Source organism: Podarcis raffonei, chromosome 2, assembly GCF_027172205.1.
Source record: "Podarcis raffonei isolate rPodRaf1 chromosome 2, rPodRaf1.pri, whole genome shotgun sequence".
NCBI classification, from domain to species: domain Eukaryota; kingdom Metazoa; phylum Chordata; class Lepidosauria; order Squamata; family Lacertidae; genus Podarcis; species Podarcis raffonei.
In genome coordinates, this window is record NC_070603.1 from 3557759 (window position 1) to 3584963 (window position 27205).

The window sequence follows — 27205 nt, forward strand, 5'->3', positions numbered from 1 at the left end:
TTGCAGACAATACAAGTTTCATACCCCAGCATCCTCTCAGATCTTCTTGAATTTTTCACTCCAGATTCTGGTGCTTATTTAAAAATACAAATAAAAATTGACTTTATTAGAGATGGAGACGGGCAGGTATGACATATATTAAGGATTTTGCCCAGAATAAGCTTGACCATTAGCTGCTCTTTGAAATGGAACTGTTGAGTTGCATTGCTGCAAACCTTTTGAATATGAGAGGGACTGGATTCCTTTGGAGCATAGCATTTTGCCTTTCTTAAGAGGTTCCTAAATATCAAACTAATTTGAAGAAGCAAGACTCACTCTTTGCTGTACACCTGCCTGACTTAGGAGGGAACCTTAGGTTAAAACTGATGTAACAAAACTCAAAAGGAAGATTTCTACATGAGCCTTGTAGCTTCTTGCAGAACTGTTTGTGCCATGCGTGAATATTAATGCAGAAGAAATATCCAGTGAATTTGTTCACTACTCTAGGTTTTATATGTCCCTGAAATCTTCAATCCAGGGGTAGGAAACCTGTGGCCCTCCAGGTGTTTGTTGGACTCACTCCCATCAGCCCCATCTAGTATGGCTGATGGCCAGGGATAATGGGAGTTGTAGTGCAGCAACATCAAGTGAGCCACAGGTTCCCCCACACCTGTTCAAATCTAAATCACCTTCCCAGCAGCCAACTGATGCCATTTCCCTCCCCCTCCCACTGTTTCTTTAGAGTTCTACAAAAACTGCACAGAGATGGGATGCAAGCACCATTGTGCCCGGACTCTGAATGGCCCAGAGTGCTATTGCAACAGTACCTTCCAGCTGGCAGAAGATGGGAAAAGCTGCAAAGGTAGGTGACGTCCGTAATATGGAACAGGAGAGAATGCAGAAGACAAGCATCTGACAGCAGCTTCTAAGGAGGAAAAACATATGTTTGGTCTACATCTATTGTATTTTCTCTGATAGACAGTGTTGCTTGTCTCCCTGTTCTTCTCTTCCCCTCCCTCCCTCCCTCTCCCCATATCCTTTCCCCTCCTCCAATCATTTTTATTTTCAGTAGGAATTCATGGTAGACTGATTTGTGTTGTGGCTTTTAAAATGATTGTGTCTGGACTTTTCGCCTTCACACGAAGCAGAAGAAATGTCAATCTTGAGAGATACCATGAAATAATGAGCTAGTGCTGTTAGCTGTCAGTTCGGAGTCCTGGATTCTAGATCCAGATTTTCCATAGCAATTAGATAGCTCTCAGTACATAAGTTACGGTGTCGGACTTTTAATTGTGATGAACAAGAGCGTTATATTGGTGTCACTTTCAGTATGTCAGCTACATGTCACTTTCACTTTGTGAACATTTTTTTTGGGGGGGCAGACCTAGAAACAGGTATGAGATAGGTATGCATCTAATAATTCAAGAGTGATACAGGCACAGCACTTACAAGCTGGGTGTTAAGAAATGTTTCATTTTTTGGGCTTGCAAGTTATGGCAAAATCAGTTATTTGGTATATGACCTTTTCACATGGAAATGCAAACTCCTTTTCTCATGGGGAGCTTTCATTCATTTCAGAGTGGCCTGTGCAGGACAGTGTCCCCAGAGTATTGTGCCCTTGGAGGAAGTGAGCATGTACTTTTTTATCCCAATGTTTCGGTTTTTTAAATCCTTGTCTTTCTGCTCCATTCATGCACTTCCACAGCAGCATTTTACTGAGCTATATTAGATATATAACAGGTTAGTAATAAGTTTCTCATTCTTCCTCACAGATATTGATGAGTGCACTAATTACGGCACTTGTAGCCAAACCTGCACCAACCACCATGGTTCCTATGTTTGCAGCTGTGTTGAAGGATATCTGCTCCAGCCTGATCACAAGTCCTGCAAAGCTAAGAATGGTAAGCAAATCAGTCATTTCCCCCCAGCCTTGTGGTTTTCTGTCTTGTGGGCAAGCAGTGGTGGCCTGGTTTGCACTCTACAAAGCACTTTTACTGTGCTCACCATATTTTCTGATTAGTGGAGCACAGTTTGGAAGACCTTCTCACAAATGTTTTGGGATGCCAGTCATCTCATGTTGGCTCTCATAAAGGATGTTGCCAGCTTGATTCCTTGGGGACCCCCAGAGTGTAATTTAGGGCCAGAAATGCTCTTTACCCCCACACTTTGCACACAATCTACATACAAAGTCACAGTGCAAGTGCACATTTACAGTTATTTGCTTTTTGTGCAGGGCAATGCAAACAACTCACTTGAGTGTGAATGCTTTTTCACTTGGTGCTGGGCAGTATGATAGCGGGACAAACCGCCCCATCACACAGCCTGTCTCTCCTCCCCTTTTTACATGTTTCTTTGACATATTACAGATGAGGAATTGACACATTTTGTGCATTCTCATACTTTGTTACCTGGGGGTGCCCCTTGGCTAGTGCATTTGCTGGACCTCATCCTAAAATGAGTAGGTCCTTTAAGAAAGATGTGCATCTGGGTGCCTAAACCTTGTTTCATCTTTGGCAACTCTGCTTCTTCAACAGAACCAGTAGATCGACCTCCAATCCTACTCATTGCCAACTCTCAGAACATTATGGCTACTTTCCTGAATGGTGGGTCTGTCCCTAACATCACTCCCACCAGCACCAAGCAGACCACAGCCATGGATTTCAACTACAGAGAAGACACAGTCTGCTGGGTCCATGTTGGTGACAGCTCTTCCCAAACTATCCTGAAATGTGCCAAGATCCCCAATCTCAAGGGATTTGTTGAGGAGTGGACCATCAACATCTCTCTCAGCTTGCACCGTAAGTTGCTGCTTGCTGTATAGAAGTTCTCATGAACAGGCTCCTCCTCTCATGGAAACACACATTCCTTTAGATTAATATACCAATTTACTTTTGCATACAAAAATGTTGTGTGGTTGATTCCCACCCTCACACCCTTCCGGCTTGTTGCTGTTTTTAAGATGGTAAAAATGTAACTATTCAGTTGGCAAAATTTTGTAGAAAATTGAGCTTTTAACTGAGAAGACAACCATTTATTTTATCATCATTAATCTTGAGTGAAACAAGTGAAAAGGAAGAATTTGGGATGCATTGGAGGGTGGGGCAGAATGTTGTCTTTGGTAGATGTTGTCCCTTGAGGTGAAGCTATTACGCTTTAATAAACAGATGGAAAATCGCTGAATGGGGAAGCTGAACAATTGGATTAGTCACAAGGGGAGACAATGGCTGAATAAGGATTTTTTCCCCAGTCTCTTGAGACCAGCACTGCTAGCTAGACCATCTTGCCTCTTGTCTGCCACTTGCTCATGACTGTCTTCTGCCCCTTCCTTCACGGCAAGTTGCACAGTTCAAATAATCTACACCCTTCAGTGGAGAGCTGTGATGGTGCCCACACTTCCTCAGCTGAGCAGCTACGAACTGGAGATGACCCACATCTCTGGCATATGTGGGACAGGAAAATGCTAATTCTTAATAGTCAGTATCTACTAGGTAGGAACATGGTCGTTTGGCACACAAGCCCCAAATGAGAACAAAAGAAAAGGATAGCTATTTAACTGGTATAGCTTCCCATTGGAACTGGAATTTTCACAGCTTTTGCAAATGTTCCTCGCCAGAAGAGGAAGGGTATCTTCTGAATCCTCTCATTATGGTTTTCCCTGTATCTAACAAAGTAATTAACACCCTCTCAGCCATACTTTCATAATGTGTCTCATCACCCTTGTGCAGAAGGTTAGAGTTGTTGGATGGACGGGATAGGAGGAGGCAGGAACTAATAATAATAATATGGCAACCCAGCCCAAAACTCCGGACAAGCTGGGCCAGGGGGCGCATAAAGATGTTAAAAAGCATTTAAAAAATAGATCTTCAAAAACAATTCCAGAAGCCCTTGTTTTCTAATTTTCTTGGTTGCTAACTGGGAGGCTGGCATGTGAAATTCTGCACTTGCCTTTGAAAGAGGCAAGTCGTTCTCAGTGGTTCTTACATTGTGGGGTAGACTGCTCTTGAGAGGCCTGAATAGGGTGGGGTTGCAATGGTCCTTGGAGGGATAGGATCCAGTCCAGATCTTGGTGGTTTGGCTGCCCCATAGACAGAGGAACCTCAGTGATCCACACCGGATTTGTAGGAGTGACTGTAACTTTGTGGCTCAGTCACTTGAAAGTGATTTGTGGAGCAGGTGGCTCCGAAAGAGCTGCTTTTTATGCTGTTTCTTTGTGCATGCTTTTGGGTGGAAGCCTGAGCTACTTTGTGCTATCCTTTGTTTAAAGCTCAGTGCAGGCCGTGTTTAACACTGTTCCTGCATGTAGCTCTTAGGAACCCAGGCTCCATTGTGTGCTGCATGCTCTCTGTGTCTGTCTGTCTGTCTGTCTGTCTGTCTGTCTGCCTGTCTCTCTATCTCTGCCCTCCCCCTTTTGCTTTTTCTCCAGAAAGCTGCATAATGTCAGGACAAGTATAAGCCACATGTTGAAATCTAAGATTCCTCAAGTAACTTGTGTGCATTATTGTTGTTGTTTTTTGCTTCTTCTTCTTATTTATTTTAGTACTGTACAATTGTTGGCCAAATAGTCTCTATTTCTCAGTCTGAAGGTAGTGATTTAGAAAATACTTTTTTATATATATCTAAGCCATCTGGGAGGAAGGATGAGTCATAACAGAGCAAGCAGCACAGGCATGGCTGGATTCTCTGTAGAGTTCTTCTTCTTTAAGGACGTGCTGCTGGTTGTCTGAGGCTTGGTTTTTTCCATGGCAGGCAAGGATAGCGATGTCATAAAGGGAGACCTTGAGACATAGGCAGTGGCATTTATTTATTTAGCTGCTTAACTACAGTGGTCTCTTAAGCAGTTTACAATGCAAGAAGTAAAACATCAGTTCAAACTATAAAATCAAACTTCAGTTAAAATTCCTGCTGCAATGATAAAACAAATTCTTCAGTAGGCACCTGAAGTTCAGTAGGCCTATCTGACCTCAACTAGAAAGGTGTTCCATAAAATTGGACTCAAAATACTGAACACACAACTCCTGGTGGCCATGAGCCCTGCATTTGAGCTATGGGGGATCACTAACAGTGACTCCCCTGAAGATCTCAGTGATCTGGCAGGGGTATAAGGGATTAGGTGGTCCTTGAAGTTTCCTGGACCCAAATTGTTAAAAGCCTTGTAAATTAATACAAGAACCTTGATCCTGGCTTGGTAGCATATGGGCAGTCAGTGCAAACTTTTGAACACTGGAGTTATGAGCTGGCAATAGTATGTTTTTATCAACAGTCTAGCCGAAGCATTTGGCACCAACTGGAGTCTTCTGATGAGGCCCAAGGGTAGCCCCACATATAAAGCACATTGTAATAATTGAATCTTGAGATTCCCAATCCATGAATCACCATGGCCAGACTATTGGCTGTAGTTAGTGTAACAACTGCAGCTGGTAAAAGGCACTCCAAGCCACTGAGGCCATTGAGCTTCAAGTGACAAAGGTGGATCGAGGGAGTGCAACCCTATCCAGAACAGGGAACTGTTGAATATGCCAGACACGGGAACCCACCCACCCCCAGTTCCTTTGTCTTCCCAGGGCTTACATTCAATTTAATGGCCATCATCCAGTACAGCTGTGTGTCCTCAGCATATTGATGAGACTTTGCCCACAAACTGCTAATGGCTTCATACAGATGATAAACAGCATTGGGGCAATATAGCTTGTACACCACAGTTGAAAGATCATGTAGCTGAAGCAGAGTCTTCCAGTGCTGCTCTCTGGACATGACCCTGTTTGATCAGATATACTAGATTCAGGGGCAGCACATCCTGATTCCCCACTTGAGGCAAAATGGGAACGGGCCACCCCCACTGTTCTGCCTCTCTTACCTGTGTTATGTGATGGTGTCCATGAAGCATGAGCAGCAGTGGCACCAACTTCCGTCAAGATCTTTCAAGATCTCACCGAAGTCTCAGAAGATCTTACGTGCTTTGTGAGTTCTTGTGAGATTTGGGTGAGATCTCCCTGGAAACCACTGCCACTGCAAGGTATGGGGGGGCATTGCTGTTCCACCCCCTATTAGAAAGGCTAGCTCAAGTCAGTAGCACATGAGACTCTTAATCTCAGGATTGTGGGTTTGAGCCCCGTGTTGGGCAAAAGATTCCTACATTGCAGGGGGTTGGACTGTATGATCCGCATGCTCCCTTCTAACTCTATGATCTGTGATCCCTGGCTTAGCTTTCAGCAGACAATGTGCCCTCAGGTAAATTTTATCTCTAGCTGGGTGCTGATAATGGAAGTAGCTGGCTGTGGGGTGCATTCCTGTGAGTATCTGGAGAGGGAGCGACTGCAGTGGGGTAAGATACAGACAAGTAGAGAATTCTGCACCCTTCACACATGTACCGTTTTTGCTTTTTAACACTCACTTTAGGCATAATTGGAGGCAGCCTCTCATCATAAAAAGTGGCTCTGCTCTGCTGCCATCACAGCCTTGAACATTCCCAGTGGCTCTTAATACACCATGTATCGTTTTAGGAATAGGTAGCAATATTTGAGGCCTGCTTGTCTTGCTTTTCAATTCAAGCTTTTGTTTCCACCACTCTCTCTCCAAGAGGCTGCCTCCCTCCCTCCTTTCATTCTTATGCCAGACAAAAATAGTCTGAATCCTTTGAACCTGGAAATGGGCATGGAAACAGCTTCCTTCCAATGCTTTCCCTTTGATCTGAGGCAGTCAGTCCACTGCAGTAATGGGAAAGACTATCACTTGGTGATGCTGTATAAGTTGCAGATGACCTTGGACAAATATAAATGTGTCCTTGAGGTGATTAATAACCTTCTGTGCATGGCATTGGTGGGACATCTGCTGCATTATTCAATCTAATTCTGCTGCCTTGAAAATGTTGAAAGGGTGCGGTAGGCATTTAAAGGAAGATCTACAAGCATGAATTCCTAATGAAGAAATGGTTGGAGCATGTTGATTTGCATTAGGGATTGAATGTGCCCTTTTCACTGTCTATAAGAATGTAATAAGAGCCCTGCTGGATTCAAGTCAATGGCCCATCTAGTGCAGCATCCTGTTCTCACAGTGGCCAACCATTTGCCTCTGTAGGAAGCCTGCGAGCAGGACATGAGCACAGGGCAGCAACAACGCTGCCTGGTTTCTCACTATTCTGCACTATGGGCAGGCAATATTGTAGGATCAGTTTGGGTGGTGGAGTTGCTGTCACTGTCTTCCCAGTTGAGTGCAAGTCTACCCTAGGGAAAATGTACCTGCCCAGGTACCATTTACGCTTGAGAGCACCAAAGCAGAAACATAGAAAGTTTCCTGTGCATGAGTATGTGAGAACAAGAGCTGCTGGAATGTTTAACTTCCTGTTCTGGCTGAACAGTTAAGCAACATTGGGGAAGGGATGTTGCTCAGTGCTAGAGCACAAGTTTTGCATGAAGATTGTCCCAATTTCATTCCCGGGCATCTCCAAGTAGAGTTGTCTGAACTCCTAAAGAGGATGTAGCACACAGTTGAAATATCTAACTTGCTTCCATGGTATTTGGTGACGACTGTCAGCTTGGATGACTTTAAAAGGAGATTGGCCATCTTCACAGTGGGCAATGCTATCAATCGCTATTAGTCTTTATGGCTCTCTAGTACTTCCACGATTAGAGCTCATATGGCTCTGTGCACCAGTTGCTAGGGAAGAAGAGTGAGACATCTTCTTTGAAGGTTTCTGGTTGGCTACTGTGGGAAACAGGATGATGGAATATATAAGCCCCTGGTTTGGTATGGCAGGGTTCTCCTTATGTTCTGGCATTGCTTTTGACCATGATTGCAAGATGTTTTTGTTGTGATGTGAAATGCAGACCTGCACTTCAGAGGAACATGGATGTGCCTCAGACATGTGAGAAAGTGACTGTGCAGGCAGGTGTGGCCTTAATGTGAGATGTTTTACTAGTACACAGTGACTCAGCCACACTGAAACACTACACCTTCCTCTTTTGACTGCCATGAGCCACTTTTGTCCTGACTGGATGCAGAGGAAATCCCTAGCCATGCTTTCTGACTGTCAGGCCTAGGGGGAATAGTTGAGAGTGCCAGAGCGTTCCCCCGTCTCGCCCATGGTGAGCCTAGAAAGGGTGTGCATCATTCTGGTGCTTAGCTCTCCTAGTTCCTCTGGTCTGAGCACTAGCAGGACTTGGAAGAGCCAGACTATAGTGTGCGGTTTTCTGGGACAGTGATCCTCCCACTTCTCTTTTTCAAGGCAGAAAAATTTGGAAACCCTGCTCCCTGACCAGGAGGTTGCAGTCTCCAAGAGTGATCCCACCTCCGAAATAAATCATTGGAGGCCCCAGCATGATACGAGTGCCTCTATTTTGGACACAGACCATGTGGATGACAACCATTTCTTATTGGCTGTGCCAGATCAGCTTGGCAAGCCATGATGCTTTTATACTGGCTTTGCGGATGCTGTAGTCATGTGTTTTCAGCCAGTGCAGTTGTGTGCATGTTAAGGATCTCAGTGCCATTTACTTTATGCCTTGGGAAACCAATTAGCCTGCAGGGGTGGTATCTCTACCACGCTCCTTTGGAGGCAGTGAGGATTACAGTGCAAACGAATTCAGATGCTACAGTAGCAATCACAGTTACATCAGCTCTTCAGTTTCAATTGGTATTATCTACTTTTTAAAAAATCCCATGGACAGTCTGTTTGCTTCCAAGGTGGCCCATTTATGACAACACCTGTATATAGCTAGATGCCTGCTCCTCTTGTTGCCATCAAAGCAGCTAGCCAGAAATAGCTCTCCATACTATAAGATTGCAGTGACTCAGTCTGCTGCATTTTTTCGAATCCCATTTCCCTTAAGGAAATTACACCCGCCCCCAAGGAACTGGCATGTGGACAACTTCACTCACATTCTCAACTGACTACCAGATTCACCCCATTTTACTAGAGTTTCTTAACATTGCACATTTTTCTATAGGCCTCAGACCAGTCAAGCACCTGTGCCTTTACTTTTCACATTCCTTGGGTTGTTCCAAAGCAGAAGCTCTGTAACGATGAACTAAGCTATAGGCAGTGATGGGCATTCAGAATGCTATTATGGAACTGCAGCAAACATTTCATTTATTTATTACATCCATTTTCCACCTTTCCTCCAAGGAGCTCAGGGTGGCATCCAGTGATACCTTCCTACTTTATTCTCACAGCAACCAAGTAAGCGTAGGTTAGGCTTAGAGTATATGGCTGGCCCAAGATTGCCCAGTGAACTTAGTGGCTGAATGGGGATTGGAACCTGGGCCCGTCTTAGCAAGTGCACCACGCGGGCTGACTTCATATCCAGAACTCTGATTCATAGAGCATAGGTGAGAAGAGTAGGGATTTTTCAAAGGTCATCATATAGGTCAGTGATGGAGTCAAGAATCATACTCAGGTCTTTTGTCTTCCTAGTCATGCAGTTGGGGAGCAACACTGTGTATGGATGTTGAGGAATTTATGCATTCGGGAAGTTAATTCCAAGGTTGCTTTGAGACGCCAAGCTCTTTTTTAATAGTACCTGGGGAACTACAGCCTTTTAATTATGGTTGAAGGGAATTGGAATTTTGTAAATAACACCATCGCCACCTCCGACTTCCTTCCCCCATTCAAGTCATAACAAGAGATGTGCTCAGCATCAAGTGGCCTACTAATCAGAAGCTGCGAAGCTGACTAAAAGGCCCTGTGCGGCTTGGAATGTGCTGTGCCTTTCCAGGAACAGCAGGGACCTAAAAGCACATCTGTAACATTGCCATTGGATAATCCTGATTATTTCCAGGAGGACTCATCCACACGTTTGCTTGACCCATATTTTGATTGTATTGTGTACTGATTAATTTCTCTGGGCCTGAATGCTTTTCTTGTTGTTCTGTTGCTGTGCCTTGCAAAAATCCGATCTTACTTGCTGAATCGGATCTTATCAGATGTGCAGAAAATCTGTAGATAGATTTTGCTTAACTGAGCTTTAATTCAGTGAGTATGATCGGATTTTCTCAAGGCACAGCCGCAGAACAACGATAAAAGCTATTGGACCTGGGGCAAGTACACAATACAAGCAAAATATGGGTCAAGTGAAAGTGTGGATGAGCTTGTAGTGTCTGAATGGTGACTTCTCTTGGCTCTGTGAGGTCTTTTGATGCTGCATCCACTATGTGGAAAAGAAACACAGGCTTCCACAGTGACAGTTTTCAATTATTGCTGCCAATAGCTTGACAAGTCTCCCCACCCCCTTAAACAGAAAGAAACTGAGAGTGAGAAGAAGTTACTACAGAGTTTGCAAAGAAACCGTATCTCTGTTGAACCGTTTGTGTACCAACCTGATGCTTGGTTACTGAGTTTTAGGTTTACTTTTTAAATAAAAATGGAAGAAAGATCCAACTGCAGTCCATATGTACTTTGTTTCCAGTCTTGCTTTATTTCTGCTTGTTTTCCTTCAAGATTTGGAAGTGGTCTCTTGCTTTCTCTCCTGGTTTAATTGTCATCCCACATAAAACAGCATTTTGCTGAATCCAAGCTATTACACTTACCATCAAAACAACAAACATTTCTCTCCCTAGTCCCTTTCCACTTAAAAATGAAAGTAGGGAAGAAATCTTGGGTAGAAGAAGAATGCCTCTTCACATTTAGGGACAGAAGGAGAGTAGTTCTTTCTTTACCTGAAAAATTGCTTCTTTCCCATGATCTATGCAGATGGTTTGCTTATCTTTGGCTGAAATTGGTCTGGGCCAGATTGCTGATAATGGAGCAGGTCTTTTGAACCAATTCCCATGCAGGCAAAGCAGCAACACCCAAGTAGGTTCTGAGCTGAGCGGATGTTTCAAATCACCCATAATGGGCTCCTAGTTGTAATTATGGGCCCATCATTACAGGGTTGGGACTCAAAACCCTGTGGAGTGCAATTTCGGAAGCAACCAGTTTCGTGGCTATGATTCCCTTCTTGTTACAAAATCAGCAGGCTCTCGTTAGCTTCAGTGGGTGCAGCCTAGATGTTCAGCTAAATGTTCATCTTAGAGGCTTCAATTTCCCAAGAGGCCAAAAAATCCTTGACTACCAGACATTTTTTAAATACCGTTTGATTTTACAAAACCTTTTTTCCATCAGCAAAGTCCAGTTTTCTCACTTTAACAGGTAAATAGCTTGCAAAAACCCCACAAAAGAACAGGGCAGAATCAATTGTACAATAACATGTAGCATAGGAGACACAACGATAAATTAAAGTGGGATGTAGAGAGGCTGTGAAGGACTTTGAGTCTGAGTTATAGCCATTTCATGCCAGGTTATATAAAAAAGGGGAATGAAAACTACCAGTATATGGTGTCAGAATCTTTGTTCTTGTAAGCTCTTGAAGGACTTTTCTGCAGTGACAAGCTATGTGTGTGAGCAAGAAAATAGTTTGCAACCTTCTAGTTCCTCAAGTCTCTACAATGCAGCACTCTTCTGTTGATTGAATCCAAGTAATGCCTCTGAATCATAGGAGCCTTAGAGCATGGCACAAGCTCATACATAGCCTCTATCAAAAGCAGGACACTTATTCACATTTTGTAAGGCCAAGAGGCACACAAGGCGGCTTGCCCAGTATCATAGTACAAGTCTGTGGCAGAAGCTTGGTGCCAGCCTTTCCTTGAGCCTCTGGCTTTGTTGCAAGTCACCCTTACTCTTTTTCCTCATGCCCCTTCCTTGCTCCTTGTTCTTTACCGGGGACTTGAAATGACAAGCAATGGGACTCACTAAACACAATTCACTGACAAACAAGCAGTGGCATTTATATTTGAAGGTGAGAAGGAACAAAGTAAGTCTGAGCTGATGGCTGCCCAAAGATCCTCCAAAGGACAGATCCACACATCCAAAATAGAACTTGGCTTAACAGCCATTTCCCTCTCCTTGGGAAATCCTGGGAACTGTAGCTCATGAATCAGGGGAAGAGTTGTCAGCATCCCACCCAAACCTACATTCCCTGGGATTCTTCGAAAATGCCAGGGCAGTTGAACTGATATAAATCTAATTCAAAACGTGTACTGTAAATATGCCCTCAGAGCAATTTTTAAAAGGCACACATCAATAGAGCTTTTGCCTTGTTTCATAGAATAATAGAATCTTAGAGTTGGAAGGGACCCCAAGGGCCATCTAGTCCAACCCTCTGAAATTCAGGAATCTCAACTAAAGCATCCATGACAGATGGCCACCCAGGCTCTGTTTAAAGACCTGCAAGGAAGGAGAGTCCACCACCTCCCAGGGGAGACCGTTTCACTGTCAAACAGCACTTAGCGTCAGAAAGTTCTTCCTGATGTTTTGTCAGAATCTCCTTTCTTGTAACTTGAATCCATTGGTTTGAGTCCTACCTTCCAGAGCGAGAGAAAACATGTTTGCTCCATCTACCATGTGACAGCCCTTCAGATATTTGAAGACGGTTTTCATATCTCCTCTCAGTCTCCTCTTTTCCAACTCCCTCAACCATTCCTCGTATGGCTTGGCTTCTAGACCCCTGGTCATCTTAGTCGTCCTCCTCTGCACCCGTTCTAACCTGTCGATAAGCTCCTTAAATTGTGGCACTCTGAAGTGGACACAGTATTCCAGGTGTGATCTGACCAAGGCAAAATAGAGTGGTACTATTACTTTCCTTGATCTGGACACTATACTTTTGTTGATGCAGACTACAATAGCATTAGCTGTTTTTTGCTGCTGCATCACACTGTTGACTCATGTGAAGCATGACCCCTAGATCCTTTAAACATGTACTGCTAGTAAGCCAGGTGTCCCCCATCTTATATTTGTGCACCTGGTTCTTCCTGCCTAAGTGCAGAGCCTTGCATTTGTCCCTATTGAAATTAATTTTGTTAGCTTAGACACAATTATCCAATCTGTTAAGGTCATTTTGAATTCTGAATCTGTCTTCTATGGCATTAGCTACCCCTCCCAGTTTGGTGTCATGAGCAGATTTGATGAGCATCCCCTCAATTCTTTCATCCAATTCATTTATAAAGATGTTGAAGAACAATGGGCCCAGGACAGAACCCTGTGGCACCCCATTTGTCACTTTTTCCCAGGATGACGAGGAACCATTAATGAGTAATCTTTGGGTTCAGTCAGCAAAGCAGTTACAAATCCACCTAACAGTTACCTTGTTCAACCCACATTTTACCAGCTTCCTCGCGAGAATATTTGTGACCCACTTCTTTCTTTGTTTTTGATCTGATCATGAAGGCCTGTGAAACTAGCATGCTGCACTTAGTGTGCCCAGAAACTTGTGACCTACTTTCAGACTTTTGTGTGCACACACCCCCCCCATTTGTCTCAGCTCATCATCAATTTCGGAAATTATTGACCTAAAGGTGCCTAGATCGCAAGGCTGGGTATCTGTGGCAGGACACAATCACTGGATTTGTTCCTCCATTGAGCATTTTGGAAGGACTGCTAGCCTTTGTAATCTTGATCTAAACCTCCTCTTTATGAATGCATTTTCTGCAGCCTTGTGGCCCATTGACAATGCCTGTGTTCATTTGCAACTGGGTTCCCTTCTGACTCTGATCCTCCAAACAATTTCAGAAGGAAATCGGCTTTCAGGTTCTTAGACCTCTAAATACTCATAGCTTAGCAGGAGGCAGGCTTCTCAGACTTTTAATAATTTAATGCCTTTCTCTGTGCAGCTTGCGTTCCTTACACACATCATGTGCCTGCCTCTTAATGCTGTGCTTTATATGAACAGTGTGTTTTCAATGATCTCAGCAAGGGGTGGCAACTGGGTGCCAATAGGTTAGTATTAAGACAGCTCCCAGTGGCACAGTAAAAATGTAAAAATGGAAATGTTGCTATGCTGGCTTTAGATACATAGCCCACTCAGCCCAGGATCTTCCATATGTACTGGATACCAGCTGGGGTACATCAGAGGAAAACAGTTGAGAAGCCTAATCTACCCTTCACTTTCTTCCTGGCCAAAATAGAACTTCCTGCATTGGGTATCTTGCAGTGAAAGAAGACTGTGTGTCATCCTTCTGACAACACTGAAATGAAGAACCAGGGGCCCGCCAGATGTTGTTGGACATGTCTTTAAAAAAGACGTGAGGATTTCGTTTAGTTTGTTTTTTCTTTATATCTAGAATATTTAGCAGGGTTCAAATGGTATCTTTCAGAGAAAATATTTTAAGACTATTGCTCCTACAGTGAGCAGGAAGCCAAAATAAATCACCCAGGTGCTACTAAAAAATACAACATACTGAAAATAATGACACAAAGCTAGTTTTAAACCATACCAATTCATCAACGCACATGTTGTGAAGCTCTTGAAGCAGCATGATGAATCTCTTCCACGGTTTGGGACTGATGCAGATGCTGCCTTTACATGGCCCCTGAAAAGGAATGGAATTTATTTCTTCATTTATTTAAAGCTCGAATCTGCCCTATCCTGAAAGCCAAGAGCAGGAAACATGTAAAGCAAACTTACTAAACACTGGTAAGCACAAGGCACAATGTGATTGTCACCCAGCAACTGCCTTGGCTCATCTGACTGCTGCCTACCAACCAACCTTTAATAGCAGATGGATTTTAAAAGTAATTTAGAGATGTGATCTGCTGGAATAAAATATATGCCCTCTTCCAAAAATCTGCTGTCCCTTCTTCACTTTTATTGGCTGGATGTGGGTGTTGGTTGGGGTGGAGTTGTTCTAGACTGTCCAAATATTTACCTTGAAGAGACTCTCTTGATGGGTTTCACTCCATGTTCTGAGTTTAACTTGATCACCATCGTCGTGGTTAAGAAGAAATGGCTTTATACGAAACATATGGTTTGGATGTTTTGCTTGAGCAATCTGGATTGTTTTACTAAGCTGCTTCATAGTGAACACCGCACATGGGAAAGTTCACATGTCAGAGAGAAGGCTATTATGCTGGCTTTCTTGGCACATCAGTTTTCCATGCGCAGGAGAAAAGTTTTGATGGGTGGCGGGGAGACACGACTTTTTAAAATGAGTGACTTCTGTGCATACTCAGATGGTACTCCAACATGTAAGAAGACCACAATATACCCCCCATCCCCCTGCTCACATTTGAACTGGTTCTGTGCTGTTGCTCTGTGATGTGGTGCTTGTTACAGACTATGTTCCCAGCAGTGTGCATTGGAATGTTGTCTCCTATTGCATCTAAGAGCATTTCCCCAGGTTTCTGGAAAATGTCAAGTGAGACTGCTCCCTCTCTGCCTTTCTCTTGCTTGCTTCCTTGCTTTTCTTTTGTGACATTGGGGGGGGGGGAGGGGGGTCATCCAAAGTAGCATGGAGGAGCAAAATAGTGGGACTCTTGGCCAGGTGAGACTTTCTCAACCTGGTGCCCCTCCAGATGTTGGACTCCAGATCCCATCAGCCCAGCCTCTGTGACCAGTAGTCAGCGATGGTGAGAATTGTGTTTCGGAAGCATCTGTAGGGCACCAAGTTGGGGAATAAACGTCTAGATTGTGTTTCCAAATCTAAAAATTGAGCAATCTGACCACACTAAAATGTCTTCCTAATCTGTGAGGCAGGCAACAACTTTCCAAACAAATATGTCCCAAAGGCTCAAATTCACCCACAGCCTAACAACAAATCTCAAAATATTTCTAATGTCAATGAGCAGAAAGCTCTCTTGGATTTAGGACACACTGTGGGGGGAGAGAGAGAGAGAATATCAAGCAAAATTTCCCCCTTTGCATTGAAAACTGTTCCCTCTCCCCCTCTGTCCCCAGGCTGCCTAACTCTTTCAGCCAAGAAAGAGGCAATGATTTGAACTAACTTGGCAAGAAAATGGAGCACTTGGTAATTTCATCTGCCGTGTATTCTCTTTAACCCATTTTATTCCTTGGGACAAGAGAAGTCTGAATGATTTCACCCCTCTCAGGGCTGTTTTTAAGAGAGACATAGGAGTATGGAATGGGGATGGGGAGAGAGAATGATATATGCGTAGGCTCAACCTCTGCTCCTCTGGCTATATCTATTCTATAGATCCATATTGGTTTACCTGTTCTTACCTTTTCCCAGGGAATTCAGAGACTTGCAGGATTCTAAAAGAATGTGAGGTGAGGAATCTCAGATGGCCATAGAATGCTGAGTATGGTGGCATGGGATGGGGTGGGAATCTTGAGAAAAGGGCATGAAAGGGGGAAGAGAAACCCTGAGCAGGAACATTTCACACTGCAGCTTTTTGCTGCAGGTCCCACTTGTTATTACTATTACAAAGATGTCTGCCTATTCCTAGAACCTGCTGGCGGCAAAATTAATAGCTGTCTGGGTCATATTTGAACGACTTGTTCTTCCCTGTATTCCTCTTGCTGTCTACAGCCCACACTGTGTACTTCAGGGTAAAACATAGCAGCCAAAGAGAAATCCCTAGATTGATTGCTTCCAGCAGCCAAATGATTAGGGGTAATTTGAGCAACAAGGTTGCACTCTCCTCTGCATCTTCCTAATAGGAAAGCTAGAGGCCCATCTTTCTTGAATAAAATACAGTGGTACCTCGGGTTACATATGCTTCAGGTTACATACGCTTCAGGTTACAGACTCCATTAACCCAGAAATGGTGCTTCAGGTTAAGAACTTTGCTTCAGGATGAGAACAGAAATTGGGCTCAGGCGGCACGGCAGCATCAGGAGGCCCCATTAGCTAAAGTGGTGCTTCAGGTTAAGAACAGTTTCAGGTTAAGTACGGACCTCCAGAACAAATTCAGTACTTAACCTGAGGTACCACTGTACTAGGGAGCATGATTGGAGATGGTTTTCTCCAGTGCTCCCCCCCACCCCCCGGGAACTCAATGGTACACAGTAACAGCATCTCTCTTTTGTTGTTAAAAAGTGTGGCACTTACTGTAACAACTTAATTGTGAGTACCGGCACCTCTTTTTCTAGAAAAAAAGCACTGTTTTTGTCACATTCCGGTCGTCTAGCAGGTAGATCACATCGAATAACACTGACGCTGTCATCATCAAGTTTATTTATATGCCACTTTTCCATATTATGCTCAAAGTGGCTCACAAGTGCAATATCACCGATATGTAAGCCATCAACACATTTCATGTAGTATTTAAAAGCCAAAGCTGACAAAAACATTAAGATTGTGCTAAACATATGAAAAACACATTAGGCTAAGTCACATGCGTGCAGTCCTGTGTTGCACACAAAATGCAGACAGCTACAGAAACCTGCATATAAACCCTTTCCAGTATGGCACAAATCTTAACACATGTGTCTGCTTGCCCATTTGACACCACTTGCCTACGTTGCTTGAGACGTCTAGTAAAGGCCTATCTTTTTTGCTTAGGCTCCCCCTGGCCCTTTTTTGTCAGGGACTGGCAGTAGTAGTAATATTTATTTTTCTATGCTTTTATACTACTGTTCTGCTGGTTTGGTGTTGTATTTTTGTTTTGATAATATTGCCTATGTTCTGCACAACTTTGAGATGTTAATCAGTTTACAGTGGCCTAAGTGATGGGCCTGGCTCCTCAGGAAAGAGTTTCCTAAGTGCAAGACTGCTTAAATGCTATGCCCATTTTGACACTCTCTGTGTCACACATGTCTGCCTGCCTCTTACTTCCGTGTATTAGTTTGATTGGGTCCCACATCCAAGCAACTCCAAAGACAAAGGTGCTATTAGGAGTGGAAAGCCAGGAGGTGGGGATGCCCAAGGTTTTCCCCTCAGTTAGGAAGGCCCCATTGAAGCTTCCAGAGATGCCAAAGGACTGTACAATAACGGATCAGTGTGGCCAATAGACCACAGCAAAATTCATAGAGCACATACTGGCTTTGTTTGGGGAGCTTGCACAGACCCCATGCCTGAGATAATCCTTTCCTCATACAAGAGATTCCTTCCTATTGTGTGCAAAGCTATTCCTCTGGTTTATCTAGATTTAGTGCTCAGCATGGTTTCATTTTTGTGAGTTATTGGTAGTGCACACCTACAGGAGAGTCCCTCCTGCCTCATTCCTCTTAAGAGTTAGATGCGGTTCTGCATTCCAAGGATGTTGGGTATAGACTCTGCTTCTGCAGGAGCAATTCAGGCCTAGCTGCTTGGCAAAGAGCCAGCTGTCAAGTCCCGGGTTAAATGGACTGTGTTAACTTTTTATCTTTCAGGAGGGAGGGGGAAGGAGGAAATGAAGTGAGAATGCTTTAGGTTATATCACTAGGGGGACAACTGCCTTGTTAGACAGCTGTCAGGAACACAGATTCCAGGAAAGCTGAAAGCTACAGCCCACACAATCCTTTCAGGAGCTTTACAGTAACTTGCAAAGCTCAGTGGGTTAGCTTGTGTGGTTACATAACCCCCCCCCCCCATCCTGAAATACTGAATTAGTTTTGCTGGGAAGTAATTGGGCTGACAGCCCTGTGCCGCTACCACCACCCGCCCCTCAGCATTTATATTTTCCACACAGGTATTGCCTAGAATGGCTGATCTTCATTTCCAGCACGGTTCTGAGCTACCTTCTCCCCCTGAAAACAGAGGCGAAGAGAGATTATTTTTATATGCGTATTTCAAGTCTTTTCTTTCCCTCTCGCATCCTAAAATAAAAGAGAGAAATGAATTGAAATCATTGCACACACATGGCTTCCTGTGCAGTTTGGAACAAAGTGAGGAGGCACATGGATCAGCAGGGGGGGAAATGCAGCTAGGTTGCTTGTGGGGGCAAACTATAACACCCGGCTTGTGGGATTTGCCCTGACTGCCAATCTGCTACTGGGCAAGTTCAAGGTGCTGGTATGAACATTATAAGGCCCTATACTCTCAGGACCAGGTTACCTGAGAGACGGCTTTATCCTTTATTTATTTTTAAGGTAAAGGTAAAGGGACCCCTGACCATTAGGTCCAGTCGTGACCGACTCTGGGGTTGTGGCGCTCATCTCGCTTTATTGGCCGAGGGAGCCGGCGTACAGCTTCCAGGTCATGTGGCCAGCATGACTAAGCCGCTTCTGGCGAACCAGAGCAGCGCACGGAAACACTGTTTACCTTCCCGCTGGAGCGGTACCTATTTATCTACTTGCACTTTGACGTGCTTTCGAACTGCTAGGTTGGCAGGAGCAGGGACCAAGCAACGGGAGCTCACCCCATCGCGGGGATTCGAACCACCGACCTTCCGATCGACAAGCCCATGCTCTGTAGTTTAGACCACAGCGCCACCCGCGTCCCCAGTTTATTATTATTTATTATTTATTATTATTTATTTTTAATTTTTTATAAATATTTTTTATTATTTCCTTAAATTGCATAACAGACATAACCGATCAGAAGTTTAACAAAAGAGAAAGAATGTTACAAAATCTAGACTGCAACTTGCCTTATTCCTTATACACCCAGTAGATTTCTGTAGTCTGCGGGAGAGTTCCTCTCCTGCAAGTTCCAACGATCTCAGAAGCCCCCTCCACAGTGACTCAGAGCAGGGCTTTTAGGGTGGCTGCCCCTGCTCTGTGGAATTGCATTCCTGTCCAGATACGACAGGCACCGCACTGTCTGCACTTTCTGGAAACAACTGAAGACATTTTTGGTCCAACAAGCTTTCCAAGCTGGAGGGGATAAATGGGTCTTTGCTATTTACTTTGTTATTGTTTTAGTCTTGTTTTAAATGCATTTGTTGAGTTTTTAACTGCTTTTAGTTTTCTTTAGTGTAAATCACCTTGAGACACTTCTTTAGAAGGCAATTAATAAATAATTTGTGATTATATTTTTTAAAAATAACCTCCAAGAGAGAAAAACAACTACTGTTCACAAGAAGTGTCAAATTTTATTAGTGTCTGGAATGCTTTGGGAATGATTCATTTCTTAGACACATCAGGAATCAATAAAATTTGGAATTTCTTGAAGAAAAACAGTTGTTTTCTGAAACAGATTTGGCAACAATAACATTTGGTACTGAGGGGAAATAGTGGCTTCTCTGTCTCTCTGTCTCTCTCATGTCACTGTGCAGTTTGCCATGTGTTTTGTTGTAAAAGAAATCAGAAGTTCCTTTTCCTTGTTCCTCATCCTCGCAAGCCATGAGGTAGTATTGTTATTGCCACAGGTTATCTAGCTTTTCATCCTGGGAAGCTTTGAGGGGCTGGCAGGGAGAGGGCATGAAAATTTAATTTGGTAATGCTGGATTAGTGTTGCCTTCTCTCCTTTGAGATGTTTGCAGCTGGGAGAAAGCAGTCAGGGTAGACCCCTTCAGCTACCTTTGGAAACAACAGCCCTCCAAGCTTTTCTTTTTAAACTACCATTCCTCGGAGCTGGAATAGAGCTTTGCCCTATCTCTCGGTCTATTATTTGTTCCACACTTCCCTTCATAGCAGGGGCTCCAGGACCAATATTAAGGAAAAGGGACGTGGAGTGCTGATCTTGTGTGGGATGGAAGACCAGTATGACAGGGACAGCTAGGGTTGAAGGGTGGGAGGGTTGTGTGTAATATGTGGCCTTGGCAGCCACTGTGGCCATGGCTTGGTTGACTCATTTTCTGGTTCCTGGAAACACTCTTGCTTTCAGCCATTTCTTCACTTAACTCATGTATCCTCTGTGGGCATTAAATGTGAAGGAGGGTCCCTGCTGGATCAGACCCAAAGGCATGCCTAGTCCAATATCCTGCTTCCTGCAGGGGTCAGCGGGATGCCTCCAGGAAGCCAACAAGCTGTGAAGGCAACAGCCCTCGCCCACTCTTTCTCCCAAGCAACTGGTATTCAGAGATCTACTGCCTCTGTATATGGAAGTTCTATAGCACTTTCATGATGAATAGCTGCAGATATAGACCTCTATCTTTCTAATGAATTTTTATAAATCCTTCTAAGCTAATGGCCACCACTACGTTCTGTGGCAGCAAATAATAGCCTCTTATCATGAGCTTTTCACAAGCGTTCCTGCTGTTCCGTTGCTGCTGCTGCTGCTGTTGTAAGGCTTCTTTCCATTACTCTGTGAGAACAGAACTGGGTGGCATCAGCTGTAGTTACATTAGTGATAACTGACATTGTTTTCTGAGAACCTGTGGAATTCTGAAGGCAAAAGCCATTGTTTCCCTTTGTTCCTCTCATCTTTCTCCTGCATCTTCTCCTGTTAGCTGGAAAAGGCGGGCTTCTTTCCCAGAAAAAAACCTTCCCCCCCTCCCGCACCGCTGTCAGGCTCCTATACTGATGTGACTTTGCTGTCAGGGCAGCTTCCCTTGAAGAGGTGATGAAGAGCACTGTCTGATCCAAGGCTCCAAACCGAAAACTTCATAGCCACTAGAGAATGTCAGGGCCCCATCTTTTTAGTTTGACCTGAAAATACATGTCTTTAACCTCTTCAATTAATGCAAAATGCTGCCAGTGGAAATGCTTGAATGTAAAGTCTTTTGCTGTGACAGAGGTTGTCTTGTTCTCAAGGCTAGGGAGCTGGAATGCCTTCAGATCATTATGTAAATGTATCCAAAGGATCATTCCTATAAGCGAAAAGGAAAGGAAACTCGGACCCCTGGGACTGCATTCCTGGCAAGGTTTCGTTCCTCCTCCTCACAGGCTTTTGAACTCAGACATTTCTGCAGGCAGCGGCACAGTCCTCTCAAGCTGTTCTTCCATTGAAACTGTTTCTCCGGTCAAAACTTTTGACTGCTGTTTGCCCTACAGCACACATCTTGGTTATGAATCAGCTGCCTAATGTTTATTTGCTGGATGCATTGGCATTCTTCTTTTCTCTCCTCCTTTCCGTAGTTCTGCTGAAAGCCTCTGATCTGGTTTCTGTGGGTGTGTGGAAGGTGAAGAATGAGTTAGGTTAGCATGAACTTGGAACCAGCTGTGCTTGATTTGTTCCCCCACCCACTTCCACTCCCCTTGCCCCACTTGGTGTCCCAGTTTTCAGAGCAAGCAACTTAGCTTGTTTTCCTCTTTATACGGCCAGCCTTTAATCCCCAAGGCTGAGCCTTTTCCAAATCCTTCCATGAAGAATCGTAGCCTGTAGGGGGGAAGCTGTTCAGCAATGGACTGAATTTATTAGGAAAACCTTTTCTTAAAAATATTTGCTTGAAAAGGCTTGGCAGGTGCCTGTTGGCGATTCATTTGCACCAGGGCCAGGGAACCAGGTGGTGTTGGACTCCAGCTTCCATTAGCCCCAGCCAGTGCTGGCCAGTGGTCAGTGAAGATTGAATTGTAGTCCAGCAACATCCGGAAGGCCACAGGTTCCCCAGCCCTGCTTTAGACAGAAAGAAAAAAAAAACGTGTCCTGCCTTTGGACATTCAGTAGAACTAGAAGACCTTTGGGTTCCTTCCAACTTAGCTTATGTAATATAAACTAAGTATTTAAGTTCAGTTCCTGGCCAGTTTAGTGACGTGTTTAGTTCCAGTTCTCCACTCACCCACAAAGCTCAGTGGGCCAAACAGTACACGCTCTCAGCCTAATCTACCTCACATGGCTGTTGTGAGGATATTATGGGTAGGGGGACCACATAAGCGACCTTGAGCTCTTTGTGGGGATGACAGAATAATGGCGTGGCTCAGTGGAGGAGCATATGCTTTGCATGCATAAGGTAGTAGGTTCAGTTCTTGGTATCTCTATGTGGGGCTGGGAAAAATCCCTGCCAGAAAACCTGGAGGGGTCACTGCCAGTGGGCAATACTGAGCTGGATGGATTGGTGATCTGACTCGAGAGCAGAAGCGGCTGGGGGGCAGGGTGGACCACTTCACCTTACCTGGATGAGGCTGCACAGACATACTGACAGACCACAGGATTAGCACCATCAGCCTGCCTGTGATAGTCACCCTTGTTTCCATCCTGCCTTTCCAGATATTCTGTAGTGCTACTGGCATTGGGAGGGTGGCTTCCCGGCTCCACCACACCACACCAGCTGCTACTGTTTGCAAGAGCACATTCTGTATAATGCAATCTCTACTTCAAATTATTTTGGGTAGCAGGGCTGGAGAGGATCTTTTCCTGGAGACCTTGGAGAGTCTCTGTCAGTTGGGGTAGGCAGGATAGATGGCTCTGTGGTTTGAAAATACTAAGGCAGCTTATTATACTTCCAGACTGAGCTCTCTGAATAAATAATGAATGAGCCATCTCTGTTTCCTGCATGTTGTGTCTGTGCTTGCAAAAATATGAGGAAGTTATCATTTACACGTTTGTCATCCTGTGGGATTTGTTAGATGCCTCAAGGACCAAAAACAATGTACATAAATATTTGGAGACTTTAGGGGTAGCATTTGGAATTCACGACCTTCTCAGAAATTGCCTACTAATGAAGATTTCCCCATACTCACAAATATTTTTAGTCAACTGGGCCGGAAGATGTTGCAATTTTATTTTCCTTTGCTGTAAAATGAGAACCCAGGGGACAATAAACTCAAAAATGTTTGATTTTCATTGTGCAAGACTCAAATTTTCCAGCTCCTAAGACCAGCTTAGGTAAAAGGAGGTTAACCCAGAAGTTTCCTGTTTGCTGAATTCTCAGTGCTAGGTTAGCTTTGCTTATTTCACTCATGGATTTTAAGCAATTTCATGATTTTAAAAGCTTGACTTGCAGCATGACCCTTTGTATGTGTTCTTTGAAATAAGCTCCATTGAGTTCTGTGGCAGTTACTCTTAAGTATATGTACACAGGATTGCTGCCCTAGGCTGTGTCCCCACAGTAGTTTAAATTGGATTCAGTGCATCCCATAAGTGCATGTTTTTCACTTCCTCCACACAATGTGGTCCTCATACAAAGGGCAGCCCACACTCGTCCCCATTTAATTTGGATTTCCCTAATCTGTAGATAATGTGATGGGGGGGGGGCGGACCCTAACCAAAATATCACATGCTACACAACTGTAGGTGTAGTAAAGCACATTGTGTAGGTGAGGGGTTTTGTTTGTTTGTTTGTTTTGTTTTTAAGCATGTGAAATGATGTTTTTGCTGCAACGGACCTGAGATTTCCAGAATTCAAGAAGGGTGTGATGTACTAATTGAGGGGGGGGGGAGAACCCCACACAGTGCAAATACATTCCATCAAGCGCCTTCAACTAGTGTAGGTTGGAAGCATTGAGACATAATTCCACTGAAAGCTGTCAAGTGTGGATGAACATGCACAAAAGCACCCATGGAAAATTCATATCTCTATAACCCATGTGTGCACTGACACTGGTGTCTACATTGCTCTATCCCCTTATCTAAATGGTTGCAGAAGGGCCATAGCTTAGTGATAGAGCATCTACTTTGCATGCAGGAGGTCCCAGGTTCAATCCCTGGCATCTCCAGGTAGTGCTGGGTGGGACGCTTGTCTGAAGCCCTGAACTGCCACTGCCAGTCAGTGTAGGCAATACTGGGCTGGATTACCAATAGTATTACTCAATAAAAGCCAGCTTCCTATGTTCCTGCTCACTTGTACTTCCTTTTAATCCTAGAATCTATCTTTGCGTTAACTCCAGTGTTAACTATTGTTCACCTTGAGTCAACTGGGTGCTCTCACTGGTGCGCCCACACAGTGCCAATCTCCCTGCCACCTCCCTGTCACCTGCTCCCAGCAGTGATACTTCCAAACTCTGTGGCCATATTTTCTTTTGTCAATAAGTCCCATCTATGATGTATGACACAATAAGGATTTCACCAGGATAAGGCAGAAGCCAGCTGGGTGTTTCTGCAGCCTGTTTGGAGGATGCCTCTCTACCCTGGCTGGCTTCCAAGTCAGCATGAAAGACCTGAGAAGTTGGGTACGTTAAGAAAACAGTTAATACATACTTTGATTAAAATACGACAGTATACTAGGGTGAGGATGAGCCCTTTATGAGGACAGATTGTCTTAAGCAGCTGTCTGCCTGGGAGAATACTGGATTTTCCTCCAAAGATAGATAATTTAACATATGATACAGGAGAGTAAGGATCTGATTTTTATGTTTATTTTTTTTGTCCTGGGCCACATAATATACAGCATAGCTTGTCAAATGGAAACTGGGTTTTTGTTCATACAGCTGTGGGGATCAGGGCACAGAGTAAATCACTGAATGGTATTATAAAATGATAAGACCATAGAATTGTTGAGTTGGAAAAAACTCCAAGGATCATATAGTCCAACCTCCTGCAGTGCAGGGTGATGATAAATCTAAGAGCAGTGCTCTGATTAGCAAGTTTAGGGGAAGATGCCCCCAAGTAATCAGTTGGCTTCATATAAAATGCCAATAAATACATGTTCCTATTAATGGGGCACATAAAGGGTGTGAAGTTAATCTGCCAGTGACAACCACCTAAATAGACAGGTTTTTGAAACTTGTTTGGAATATTTTAAAGTTCTTCTGGTATCTCTGCCCTTAAAAAGAAGAAGAAGAAGAAGAAGAAGAAGAAGAAGAAGAAGAAGAAGAAAGCCTAGTTTCTCATTGAAGGAAATGAGAAAAGCTTAGACACAGATATAAGGCAAGGCTTTGCCTCCAAACTCAAGTAAAAAAGAGAGAAAATGGTCCAGTGTCCACCCCAAGCTGCATGTACACACGTCATCTTAATTTGTGCTGTTGTGATTCCAGTGAGACAACCAGATGCTCCAGCAAGTCCACCTCAATTGGAGGGCGGGCAAACAATGAAGCAGCCAGCCTTGGGGGTCCTCTTGTCACTTCTTCTTCATGTCAGGGCCTGCGTTTCTACTTTCAGACAGAAGCGAGACCAAAATCCCTGAGGAGTTCAAAATGAGTATGGTGCGTGGCAGACTGACAGCTGGCTGTATATTGTACACGCCAAACAGGAAAGGGGTCATTATCCTGCCTGAGGGGGAAAGATGCAGCAAATGGAAGAAGAAGAAGATGAATTGTGACCCAAACAGGTGCTAATGATGATTAGAGAACATGACACTGGGTGCACCTGAGACCAGGCTTGAGGGTGTGTGTCAAAAGCGGAGGGAGCAGGGAGGATGCTTCTGCTATATTGTGCCCCCCCCCCCCAGATAAACTGCTGTTTGGAACAAGTAAAAAGTAGTATGCCCTTGAGCATGTGCAGAGTGCATTCTTCACGTCACACAGTAATCACAGGCACTCTGTTACCTCTGGGATTTGGGAATGGAGCTGTGAGTAGGGCTTCTAGATGAAGAAATTTCAAGTGATCTTGAGCCCTGGTACCTCATATTTTAGAAATTATTCGCTGCCTGTCTTTACCCATTACCTTGTGAGATTAGCACCTCCTATTTATTTGTTTATTTTCAGTATTTCTTCTGATTCAGAAGTTACAGATGGGCACCATATAGAATCTAGAGTACAGTTCCAGGTGTACATTTTGAATTATTTATGGATTGTTGTTGTATTTGTGGGCTGGAAATGCAGCCCATTCTGCTCTCATAGAGCTCTGCATAGGGTGTCAACAGCCAGGCACCCCCTATCTCAGGGGTTGCCAAGCTTTTTGGACCAGTGGGCACATTCCAAACAGAGTGCTGAGGGTGCCATTCTCAAAATGGCTGCTGTGAGGCGCATGGCATAACACAAGATTGGAGAGAGTGCAGTCATTGCTGCTCTCCCTTATGTTTACCACAGGAAGTCTGCCATGTCTTGCTGGTGCTAACTGTGGAGATACTACAGTGGTACCTTGGGTTAAGAACTTAATTCGTTCCAGAGGTCCGTTCTTAACCTGAAACTGTTCTTAACCTGAGGTACCACTTTAGCTAATGGGGCCTCCCGCGCCGCCGGAGCATGATTTCTGTTCTCACCCTGAAGCAAAGTTCTTAACCCGAGGTACTATTTCTGGGTTAGCGGAGTCTGTAACCTGAAGTGTCTGTAACGTGAAGCGTCTGTAACCCAAGGTACCACTGTATTGTTAACAATAGAAGAACCCTATTTCCTCAATGCCAACCCTAAACATAAACTTAGGTTGCAGTCCTGTATCCACTTACCTTAGAGTAGCCTCATTAAACACAAAGAGACTTGCTGCTGGAGTTGACATGCATACCAGTGTATTGTAAGCTGGCTATGCTGTGAATTCTTATTAAGTTCAAGACATCAGCTTCAGCACAGCAGGAAGTTTTTTTAAGCCTCTTTGCAAAGTTTGCATATTTGCATTTGACATTTGGAGAGGAGGTTTAAAAAAAACAAAACGCCAAACATCCACCTGCATTTATTGTTCAGTAGTATTTGCAGAAAATAACTACTAGGGAGTACCTGATCTCAGACAAACCCACCACAGAAAAGATGCATCCTGGTTGATGTGGGAGGAAATAAGGGCAAATACGAAGTTTCCAAGGACTATACTAGAAAATAAGACAGAAACAGGAAAAGTGGAGTAGAGGGGAAAGAAAGATAGCAGTTCTTTAGAACCCAGAGATTCCTATTGTCTGGTGTCCAAACAACTC

At 44.0% G+C, this 27205-nt stretch overlaps 1 protein-coding gene and 1 long non-coding RNA gene across 6 annotated transcripts in view; both read left to right on the plus strand.

Annotated features, from left to right (window-relative positions):
* LRP1 (LDL receptor related protein 1) overlaps positions 1 to 27205 on the plus strand; it is a 316344-nt gene that overhangs the window by 123248 nt on the left and 165891 nt on the right. For all 5 annotated transcript variants that reach the window (XM_053370298.1, XM_053370312.1, XM_053370304.1 and 2 more), the window contains 3 exons: positions 722 to 841; positions 1752 to 1880; positions 2514 to 2777. In XM_053370298.1, coding sequence (XP_053226273.1) covers positions 722 to 841; positions 1752 to 1880; positions 2514 to 2777 — 513 coding nt within the window. The remainder of the gene's footprint in view (positions 1 to 721; positions 842 to 1751; positions 1881 to 2513; positions 2778 to 27205) is intronic.
* Positions 3850 to 15611, plus strand: LOC128404662 (uncharacterized). Its single transcript, XR_008328149.1, has 3 exons — positions 3850 to 12214; positions 12245 to 12486; positions 12573 to 15611. It is a non-coding gene; the product is annotated as an uncharacterized LOC128404662 (long non-coding RNA).